The 12,677-nt window shown below is 34.9% G+C and overlaps 1 protein-coding gene across 1 annotated transcript in view; it reads right to left on the bottom strand.

The window, feature by feature from the left end:
• The window catches only part of LOC140166573 (contactin-3-like), a 177,565-nt gene that overhangs the window by 23,790 nt on the left and 141,098 nt on the right, over positions 1–12,677 (bottom strand). The window contains 1 exon segment of the mRNA XM_072190069.1: positions 12,046–12,172. Coding sequence (XP_072046170.1) covers positions 12,046–12,172 — 127 coding nt within the window.

The following is a 12,677-nucleotide window of genomic DNA, read 5'->3' as shown; positions in this document are numbered from 1 at the left end:
ACCGCTGTTCCGGGCCGCTGTTCATCTCTAAAACCAAGTGTAATGTGTGCTGTAGGTGTGCGATTCCAATCACTTCTGGAATGCTTCACTGAAACTTATTTTCACAGACCAATGCATTTGAGAACTCAATTCACTTGTTATGATTATTTGCTTATTGGCCAAATGTATACACAATTGAAGTCCAAGGTCAAATTTTGAGAAAGTGTTAACATTTTAAAATGTATGTAAATATTTAGAAAATGCTCTTGTGAAGTGTTGCTATATCACTTGCTTGACTTCCTCTAAGTTGTGATTAAGGCAGCTGAAGTGCTGTATACAACAAAACTGACTTTCAAGATTTCCTCTGTAAGGAAGTATGAATAGACTTCCACATTCATTCATTTCATACCATTTTCTCCCATAATTGACTGTTCTTGTAAGTAGGAAGGCTAAAAGGTTCAAAAGATTTCAGACTTCTTACATAGTTTGATATTTTCAAAGATTTTAACCTCGGAAAGTGCAATCAAATGATTCCCTCTGATAACAAATACTCTTAAAAACATGAAACAATTTTGCTGTAAATCATTCATGTTGCAGGGTGTCACAAAGTTATTAACCATTGCATGTCAACTTATCAGAAAAATTTCAATGTTCACTGCTTACAAGCTGAAATTTATATCAAACATGTATCTTGAACAGTGCAAAGTATGGGAAAAGTTATGTCAAGTGCAATCAGGACTCTGACTGACCTTATCATTTGCACACTATAGAGCCTGTGTGAAAACAAAACGCTGGGTATTTCAAATTTGATACAAGCATGGGGGCTGCCATCCAGGATGCTGGGCTGCTAGCCAATGGTTCCGAGCACCCTATCACTTCAGTCAGCCAGCATCCAGTACTACATGATCAGTGTGTGATGGCACCTGGTGGTAGTGTTCTTGGACACAAGATGGCATGTAAGGTCAGCTTGTATGTTTTGCATACTGTTGAAGCAGTTGACAGATCTCCAACTTTATTTATCCCTGGTAAAACTTCAAAATAACATCAAAACTGTCACAAGAATGGGTACTTGTCATTGCGCTATTCCAGTTGAAATCCATACACCCCCTATGGAAGACATGACCTTAATCTTCCACACAGGGAGTATGAGTTTCCTGAATGGGTGACTCCATTTGAAATTCACACTCCCTGTGTGGGAGATTAAGGTCTTCCATAGGGGTGTTGGGTATCAAACAGAATAGCCTAATTGAAGACACCCTATAGAATAACATTGCTTGCTCAATCTCCTGGCTCAATCCATGAAACAAAGTATCTCTTATGTGCAACATTTCTTTATTTTTTACCTCAAATTTATTCCCCTGAAGTGACAATGATTACGGAAGATTTGTGAGAATATTATGATGAATCAGAATATCAATCATAAATAATATGGAATTCATTTATTAATATTCAGTACAGGGGTGAGGTAAAGTTTGACATCAGAATCATCAATCATTAATAAAAAGACATATTAAATATATAATAACCCTAGTTTGATTTGACACCCCGCATTTAATCTGTATGACCAGACAAAACAGGAAATTTGTTTTAATCGAGCAAAGCAAGTTGGGTGCTTTAAGATGAAGCATATGGTGTGTCTTAATGAGCAGGTTCAAGCAGACATTTTGGTTGAAACATTTTGAGTGACCTGTCTTGTTGTTTTATGCACAAACAAAAACAATCTTTATAGCAAGTGTATATATCAGGATTTTATCTCTGATTTGAAGGAGGAAGCAATACTTTCCCAATAACACCTTAAAACTGAACAGAACAACATTTTGATGATTTTTGATATTTCAAACATACCAACTTGATGTGGGGAAACTGGTAAAACACAGACAGAATACAGAGGTGGCCCAAAAACAACAACAGAGGCACAGAAATAGGTCAAGTTTGATAGCCAAAAAATACCAATTCCAAAGCAATGTTCCAAAGCAATTAGGTATTGAGCAAAATGTCCCATGTCAGTTTTTAACAATACAAATTGTCGACAAAACATAAAATGGGCGCCAAGTCACACCTGCAATATCCGTGAACAGCGGGAAAAATAAAATAAGTTTGTTTTCACTGACTTCCACTTCATGACAGACCTTATTTGGGCAATGATTTGAAGCAGGTCAGCGAGTTTTCACATCAAGGAACTCTTAAAGTGTCAGAATTTTGGTTTAATGCTTGGTGTAAGGAAATAATAATAGGTGAGGTCCCTTGGACAAGAAATGACTGCCGGCTGACAAGAAATCTTGACTAGATAGAAAGGCTATGGTGATTTAGTGTACCATAGCTACGTAGTCATGGGAGGTAAAATTATGACGTCTTGAAACTAAGTTATGTTGTGCATTTACCCATAGATCTCTTTCACTATCTGTGACTTAGGCCTAAAAACAATTGTTTGATTGGGTTACATAAAAAATATTTAGGATAGGTAGGTAGGGATTTAATTTTTACTGTAAATGACTGTAAATTTTTACTGTAAATTGCATTTGATAAAGGCCTTGGAACTTTTTTTTTTTTTTTTTAATAGTTAATGAAATTTTTTTATTTTTTGTTTACCTTTTTTTTTTGAAAGAAAAAGGTCTGGGTTGGGCTTATTTTTAGGGTAGGTCGGGTTACGCCAATCAAACAATTTTTTTTCAGGCCTTACCCTAAAAATTCTACAATCCATGTGATTACGTTTCAAGTGGAATTGTTGGGTGGTCTTGATTTCTCTCTCTGCAAAGTTGGTATAAAATGATCTTATATGCTATAAAAAGTCTCCTGACTGGTTTTGATTCCTTCAACCGGCAGACAAAAGTAGGAGATGCCCATCCTTCTTCCCTTTGTGCATACACATCTGTTGTCCAGATCCACCTGCAAGGTTCATACAAGTTTAAAATACCAGGGCAACATCCAGGATATTTTCAAGGTTGGCTGTATAATCATCACTAAGTCCAGTGCTGTAAACTTGGCTGATTCAGGCCTCTTCATGATTTTGACAAGACATACTTTGTGTTATGAACAGGATGGACTCCATATCAAAACCAATTAAAGTTTATACAGCTGTTTCAGACAGACAAATGCATTTCCAGACTGTTCTAAAGAACACTCATGATGTCGATATGAATAGCACCTGTTCCTGCACCAGTATACATGCCTATCCTGGAATGTGATTACATCCCTTTTTTAATCTCATTTTGCCAAGTTTATGCATGAAAGAAACTCACTTTTTAAAAATGTGGATATATAATATACCCACTGGTATTAATTCTACCCAGCACACCTAACATCCTGCCTATATGACAACTGTCGCACCTGCTTCATACCATAGATAGTACAGAACCCTCTTGAGAACAAAAGGTATTCCTTATCAGTTGTATGGTGTGGTAAGATGAGTCAGTTGTCTTCATGTCATATTGACAACTTCGAATTCACTTCACAGGAGACTCTTTGTGTCATTGTTGCTATATTCACATAAAATGATGTGGTTTATGTTTGGGAATACATGATTCATCATAAACAGAGGTGGTGATGAGCACATCAAGATAAAACCTTGGGTTTATTTTGAGAAAACACTCAGTTAATGGTAACTTGTCTGTTTGATTGCTTGCTTACATGCTTGCTTGCTTGCTTGCTTGCTTGCTTAAATCATGTTTTGTCCAATTGGGAAACTAAGGATTGGAGGAACACACAGAGATCTTGATGCATCTTTAATTTTATTAGCTAATTTAGGTACGGGCGCCAAAATAAAATACTTGCCACTGGAATATGAACTACAGAAGTGAACACAATAATGATTTAACATTTAAGCAAGCAATACACTCTTATTTCAGAGTTCAAAAATAAAGTGCAGTGATTTATAGTGCGCAACGCACAGGCACAACGCTTAGACATTGATCCACAAGCCTCAGCACACTTTACAGGTTGTTGCTGACCACTACGGCCCACATCATTCCATAAACCATCAAACAACAACACAGGGACTTGCTGCTAAGAAGCACACACCCTAGACATTCCACAATTGACCATCGCAGCCAGGATCGGCTTCCCGATTTGTGTACAGGTTACAACAAGACAATTAGCAGTAAGTTCCTTGTCCAGGGGAATTTCAAGCTAACTCAATTTTTACACCAGAGCGTACTAACCACCGCCAGGGTTCGAACCCACAATCTCTCGCACCATAGTCGAACGCCTTATTGATTGAGCTAACTTGACTACTATTCACCCATTCAACTCTAAAGACAGTACCTGCTCAACTTTTAAAGTATATTTTCCAGTCACATATCATGTAAATGTTCCATTTCCAATCGTGATGTTATCTCTATAATCTTGTTGAAGACAGAAGTCAACTGAATCAAAGCCTCAGAGGTTACTAGATCTAGGTCTGCAAATACGCATGTAACAGAAAAGGAAGCCATTGGAAGGAAACATGTACTGACATTTCAGAAGGGTCCTTGATCCCTATGGAATCTGACAAAAAGAACATCCGTAATTTGAGATATTACCTTATATGCAAGGAAAAAGTGTCACAAAAACATCAGTCTTAACCAAAAACAAAACATCTGACAAACAAAACAAACACACATACATAATATACTGTAAAATTCTATCTACAAGCATATATCCCTCTATAACGAGGATGTTTTTGACAAAAGAGACAAAAGGCAGACACTCTCCACAAAAACATCATTTGGAGTTTGAGCAACTATATTACTGATACAGGCAGCTGTACAAACATGTACTACTGTAAGACCAATCTATTGTAATGTTTTTGTGGAGGGTGTCTGCCTTTTGTCTCTTTTGTCAAAAAACCTTGTTTAGAGTCATATGCTTGTAGACGGAATTCTACCTACCTACTCACATATTTGTAAACTTCATTGATTTGCAAAAAGGCCTTTAAAGCTGTCTCAAAGTCCTACTTTTATGGAGGTTATCAGGATCAGATCACTTCCTCTATGATTGCTACCCTAATGGGGTTGATCATGATCTAAACTAAATTGCAAATATCCAGCAATAACACAGATATATTGCGACAGTCAAAACTCCTGTGAGCTATACTATGATCAGCTTGTATTGTAATAGGCAGGACTCGTAACATTGTGGATTGCTATAGAATAATGTACACAAAGCTGGGCACAGCGCCTGCATATTGCATGACTGGTAGGCACTTTTGTGTATTTACGCTAACGTGAGTTGGAACTTTATTGGTGTATGCAGTAAAAAACCTGAATAAAACAAGAAAAAATTGGCACAAACTGTTAAATTTTAACACTATAAATAGAATTTTGATCTACAGGTATATAAATGCATCTCTCCATATTATGTACATTACAAAAGGGAAGGAAATGAGGAAGGAAATATCATAGAATGAACTAAAGTACAGATATATACTGTGTAATGTGTGTTCTCTTGTCCTCAAAATCCTCACAAAGGAAACTTACATTAACTTTGCAGTGTTTTACAAAAGGCCAGGCTATGTAATATATCCTTTTTTTCAGGTCAGAGCTGGTCAGCTTTGGGATATATGCACACTGTCAAACCCTTGCTGATATGGGAAGTGCATGGTTAACCTGTCGATGATCTGTTAGTAATAGACGAACAAAAAAACCAGAGAGTATATTTTGACCAATCGCAGATGTGTGTGAAAATCTGCAATACCTACACACTTAAAGCCCAACATACCAAGAAAAACTACTTTGGTAGGAACTTAAATAAGGTTAGTACCAAAATAGTATGAATTTTCCCATGAATACTAACCTACAAACCTTGCACTACAAAATATATAGGCCTATGAGGCGGTATGCCAGGGAGGAAACTGTCTGGTGGAAATTAAAAGGGTACATAAAACTAGGCCATATTTTTGGTAGAGGAAATAAAATCTATGGCAGTTACATTACATTATTTTACTTTACAACTTTCTAAATTTCTATGACCTTTTTCATTACAAAATTTTCAGGCAATTTATTTGGGTACACTAAAAATGTTCAAGTTTTCAAGGCACATATTGAAACAATCCTGTGGTATACTGTTTCCACTCCATAAACAACAGACAAGCATATGTGAGTCTATGGTTCATTTTGTTTCATCAGGACAGTGACAGCAGTGTGTGCTCCAGTGTGAGTAGTACTAAACTGCGCACATTGATTCAAAGAACTGGAGTACTTACACATAAGATTGAAGGCGCTACATCTGTACATATAATAGAAGAAGAATGCCAATGTGTCGTGACCAAAAAATGCTTTCAAACCTTTGTTCCAAATATTTGGTCACGACACATTAGCATACTTCTTCTACTAATATGCGAAGTTACTCTGACGAATTACTAATGTCACTCTCTCTTAATGAAGCCAAATATAATATATCTTCATTGGTCTAAGTCTATGAGCCTGTCCAAAGTAATGGGTACTAGTAATTAACATTTTAATGCCATACAGCCTGTCTAAACATTAGGCTATTCCAGTTAAAATCCATACACCCCCTATGGAAGACATGACAGTAATCTTCCACACAGGGAGTGTGAATTTCAAATGGGATTACATGAACGGATGATTCCATTTGAACTCTATACCCCCTTAAGGTCTTGTCTTCCATTGGGAGTGTACAGATTTCAGCTGGAATACCCCATTCTATTACTAATTTAACTTCTTATAGCAGGTCTCGGAAGCGACACTTGCCAGGTTTAAGACACTCATCACACATGCTCTATCCCATCATCAGTCCACTGTCATACAATCACTCACACTCCTACTCTCTTTTCAACTAAATTCCTCTTGGCGTAATGATCTATAGTAATTACGTAAAAGGGGTGAGTCAAAAACAAGCATCTCTTTCCTGATGGCGACTAAAAATACCTGTTACTGACAAGCACTGAAAGTACAAGCTTGATGGACATGAAGGGTTGATGTAAAGATGGGAGAGCAAAGCACAGACTTAGAGAATGGGAAAAATTACAAGAAATATTAATGATCAAACTTTGATTTATAATATTCAGAGAATAATTAGGATTTTATCTTTTGCCTATCCAATATCGTGTCATAATGGATGGGCTGGCCAATATTTTGAGTAATGAATGCCGGCGATGGGTATGCACATTATCACAGCTTTTTATTGGATAGTCTTGATTTGTGCTTGGAATTGTTTTGGACCTTCTATGTTGATCTATTTCATAATATTAATTTTACACAAATGTATCTCTTTCACCGATGCTAAATAGGCCAATATTGCAATGAAGTTTAAACAAATTGAATTTAAATTGATTTTGACACCTAAAGCTGGTACTAATTTCAGAAGGTATCAAGAGCTATCTTCTGATATGAGACCCTGGCCTCAGACTGTCTTGGTATAAGCTTGACAATGGAGGAACATAATGAGATATGATAGTGTCGGAATTAGATATGGTAGCACAGCGTATCCCTAATAGCAGGTGTTTCCTGGGTAACATAGGATCCTGTGTGAAAGGATTGGCTAAAGGATAAACCAATAGATGTAATGCTTTAGTGCTTCAAATATTTCATCCAGGTTAATAGTTCATATGATTGAATCATCAAGTTCTTAAAACTTAAACCTGAGGGGTGGAAGGTTGTAAGATTTGATATGAACCACTATTTAAGACTAGGGGTTTGAAACCTTTGCCCATTTTCTCAGACAATGATCTCAGACTGTCTTGGGCTAAGCCTGTATAAGCTTGACAATGGAGGAATATAATGAGATATGATAGTATCGGAATAAGATATGGTAGCACAGTGTATCCCTAATAGCAGGTGTTTCCTGTATGAAAGGGCTGGCTGAAGGACAAGCATAAAGACATGTTGCTTTAGTGGTTCAACTTAAAATTTAAAAGGCTGTATCAAGGTTAGTAGTTCATAAGTTTGAATCAAATTCTTGAGACTTAAACCTGGGGGTGGAAGGTTGTAAGATTTGATTGTATATATGTACGCTTTATGATATGTGTTGCTTTTCTGTTATCAGTTCGGACCGTAAAAAATGTGATAGTTAGCATGTGTGCTTACTATCGAGCGCTTTTGAAAACATGAAATTGGTATGTACCAAAGTCCGGTGCTTTACCAACTGAGCTAATGAGTGTGATTTACTTGTTCGTATATATCTTTGTGTATCAATGATTTGCTCAAAACCCTTTACACTTTTGTGGATGGGGCACTTCATGTTTGAATGTAAAAGCGCTCGATAGTAAGCACATATGCTAACTATCGAGTTTTACGGTATTACAATTTAACCCAACCTTTCAGTCAATCTCTCTGTTATGGATCAAATTGATTTTGTAATGACTGATAGCAACCATGGTTGCCAAATTTGCCAATCACATCCTGAATCTCTGTAAATTACTTTTATATACCTTGTACTCCAACAATTTAACTTTTATCGTAATTGATATGTGTATGCTATATTTTCAAATTTTGATGTTATGTGGTTTAATACTGCATGTATGTCACTCATAACCCAGTTTAATACTGTATGTCACAAATAATCCAGTTTAATACTGTATGTCACTCATAACCCAGTTTAATACTGTATGTCACTCATAAACCAGTTTAATACTGTATGTCACTCATAAACCAATTTAAAACTGTATATCACTCATAACTCAGTTTTGGATAGTCTTAAAGAGTGTAACTTTAATAAAGACTAAACTAAACTAAACTAAACTAAACTAAACTAAACTGTAATACATCTCTTCCACCAGTATGAAACATTAATGTTGTTATATTTATTTGAAATGCTTTATCCTATCACAAGAACTGTGAAATCCTTATCAAGATGATTCAATTATGACAACTATGAAAAAACACAATCCAGAATAGCAAATAGTATATATTACAAAGTTCTAAACACTCCCATGTATTTGTTAGTACTAGTTAGCACTAATCACAAATGACAATCTGAACCATTTCTATATATTATAACTTCCTGCTTCCTAGAATATAGTACAGAAACACAAGCTCTCAACTTTATAAAACAAAACGGTTTTATTTGTCACAGGAAGTTGAAACAATTGGAAGTATCATATATTATCCAACATACTGTCATATCCACTGCACAACATCAAATGCTGCCCATTTATATCTTATGTTTATATAATTTGGCAAGCAAGACCCTCCCGGAACATCAAAAGGTTTCAAATTTAAACCTATCAAGCATGGTCAGGATAAAGGAAATATTTATTGCTATAAACACTCGCTAATGTTTCCCTTTTTAACAAATGTGTTTTCTATTAAGTCAAGTCCAGGAATTGACTGTTTTCCATGTGTCAGATTTATAATGCACTTTAATCTGATGCCTGTTATTTATCATTTTGGTGTTACTTTTGACAACTCTAAACTTAGAAATATGTTCTTTACAGTGGAAATGGTGCATCAAATCATTTGAAAAATTCAAGACATTTTGTTGTTACATTTATGCTTTGCATGGATAGAACCTGTCACACAGTACGGAAATCAATTTTGATATCTTGCAAAGACATTTTACTGTAATTATTTGATTCTAGTCAAGTGTATGTTATAGTTTTTATTGAATTTGAACTTGAACTACAGCATGCAGCTTTTACTCTGAGATATTTTTGTTGTTTGTTCTTTAAGAAGAGCACTTTATCTGTTCAAAATATTTGTCTGTTTGGTTTAAGTTTGTCTGCCTATATACACAGTGGTTTTCATCACTTGTTCCAATGCACTTTTGTATTGTTTACTTGATTCTTGTTAGTCCTTGCCGTTTTTGTAGGTTTTACATTACTGTGGGCTTTGGAATTGGTCATTTTGTGGCCAACAACCTTTCCCAACTTCCGTGCCTACATTTTGTTGTTTCCTATTTTGTTTTGTTTGCTTGTTTATGCTTAATTAATCAAATTATTTTGGATTTTACAATTTGTAAAAAAGGTGTGAAAATTAGAGGGTAATTGTGTTGTCAAACCATTGCCGAAGCACTTATCATCTCTATCACTCGATGATTGAATTAACACTAACCTTATATGTGTTAATTGAGTACAAATAATATAAGTCCCATCACAACAAACCAATACATAACTACCAATTAAAATCACCGTGGTAACTTGAGTTGAAACATAAATGCTAAGACTAAAATTAGATGACCCATGCCATTGAGGAAATGTACAAAGATGTGTAAAGTTGTTGAAATCCTTGCACAAGTTGACTTAAATCTGCAGAACCATTTTACAACTTTGAACAACTTTTAAGTTGTTTAAGTTTAATAACATTCTTCTTACTAGTCCTGATGAAAATGTTCAGTAAGGTTTAAGTTTCTTATATCTCACAACAGTAAATTAGGCTATTTTAGTTTAAAATCCATACAACCCTATAAAAGACATGACCTTCATCTTCTAGACAGGGAGTGTGAGATTAATGTTATGTCTTCCATAGGGGGTGTATGGATTTCAACTGGAACAGCGCTTTGAACACTCCGTGATCTGTGGTAAGGCGCTATATAAATACCCAAATTTATTATTATTATTTATTTATTATAGAATGACAGCATTTACTCTCTATACGCATTGCATGTCTCAACATGTAAGCCACTAAAACAGCCTTATACACCATAAAAATAAACATGTACCATAAATATTTGTAAAAACACCTCACAATAAATATCATAACTTTTATAAACAATTTATTAATAATGCATTAATGAAGGGGCCACACAACACACCTATAATGTATTCTATTGTTTTATGCCCTTCAATATACTGACTCATGTAAGACGCCCTGGTATATTTACTGTAATTACACATAGAATACTAGATATAGCACTATGATTTATTATGTGATTCATTGACAGAGAAATACATCCGATTGATGAACTATACTGAATCTTCTTAATATAGATCATTATGTATGGTGATGGAAATTATGGGCCCCCCTCATAAGTAAGAAACTTTTGTAAACTGAAGGCCCAATTGAAGCCATTTGTTTGGACCATTCTGGCACTATTAATGTGTACAATTTAGTTTGAAAAATCTGAAAATGGGTTAAATGAAAGCCCAAATTGAAGCCATAAAATGTGGGGGGGGGGGGCAACGCCCCCCCGGTCAAAAAAAACTAAAATGAGTTCCAAATACAAAGATGTATTAATTTCAAATCAACTACAAAGTTATGATCAAAAAGGTGAGCATAAAATTACAATTGTATTCATTTTGTGTATAAATTTGCATACTTTGATCACTAAACTGTTGTGATCTACTTTTAACCAAATAAAACAATTCTCATCCAGACCATTTTTATTTGTTCTTGTTTTGTTTTTAGAGACACCTGAAAGCAAATGTAGCTCCATTGCAGCTCCCTTAATACCCAGCAAACACAAAAATGTTTTTAAAATAGTATACACATGTCTTAAACATGTTTTGGTTTTGGTCAAATACGTATGAATAAAGGTTATGAAAACATTTTGTAAATTGTGGCTTTTGGTATATTAAAATACACCACAACAGCATTTTTAAAATGTTGTCAAAATGATTTTGACAAACATTTTTGCAAAATACTTTGTCAACAAATGACATTAAGTTATGTTTTACACCATGTTTTCAAAAATGTTTTCCAAGAATTATTAAAATGTTTTACACTCCATATAACCTGACAAGTTCTGTAACAAGTTTTGTGTTTGCTGGGTAAATCCCATGCACGTTGCAAGGGGTTCAAAGCTACAGCTCCACTAATATTCATTCTCTGCTTATTTTGTCCTGGACACTGGTCTAAACAGGTCTTCAGGAGGGGAACAAGTCTGCACCTCCAGAGCCATACAAGGTTTTAAAAAAATATGGTTTTGTTTGAATATTGATATGTTACAAAGAAAACATAACAAATCACTTAATTTGTTAAATATTGGGGCAGCAATAGTTACCCCACTGTCTCACTTACTACAGCCATGACCACCTTATTGAAAGAGCAATCCTTGCTTTCTCAAATCTTTTATGTTCCGAACAACACAGAATAATTACAAAAAAAAGTAATCACATTGTTCAACAAAACTTTTGTAAGCTTAAAGCACTCACACAAATTGAAAACAAAAACAATGCATTAACCATTCACTTACCTGTTAATGTAATTTCCATACTGGGACTGGGTATATCCAGAGACTGTGTAGTAGTGCCTTCCTCAGTTGTCTGATATGACAGCATATAACCGTCAATAGGTCCCAAGCGAAACTCACTAGGTACAGGCTGGAATGAGGGAAGAACAAGGGGAAGTCATTACTGAGCATGTGCAGATATGAGACTGAGCATGCTTAGCATTTGTTATGATAATTTTGTAAAGTGGACTACCTGTTAGGCCTGATTGTAATTAAATTAGTCTGAGCTATTAACATTTTGGTGAAAATAATTTGTTTGAGGTAACACAAAATAACTTCACTTTCACTTTAAATTTTAAAAAAATACCTATTTTGAACATTTTAACAACACATCTAGATTTTGTAACAACTTTACTTAGAAAAACTTATGTTAATATGTAGGTAATATAAGAATGAGAAATTAGCAACATTAAGGTAAGTAATCATTTTAACTATAACATGAACATTTATTCCTGCAAAATTTGCAACTTTTTATGAGCATATTCTGTTTCAAAAGTGTCAACAGCCTTTTAATGAACTTCCTTATGTTGTGTTTAGCTTAACAAATAATATATGAGATGCATTGAAAACATACATGTTTCAATCAACTCATTAAT

This window comes from Amphiura filiformis, chromosome 12 (genome assembly GCF_039555335.1).
Source record: "Amphiura filiformis chromosome 12, Afil_fr2py, whole genome shotgun sequence".
Taxonomy (NCBI): Eukaryota; Metazoa; Echinodermata; class Ophiuroidea; order Amphilepidida; family Amphiuridae; genus Amphiura; species Amphiura filiformis.
Note: the sequence above shows the minus strand (reverse complement) of the source record. Positions and strands in the feature narration are given on the sequence as shown.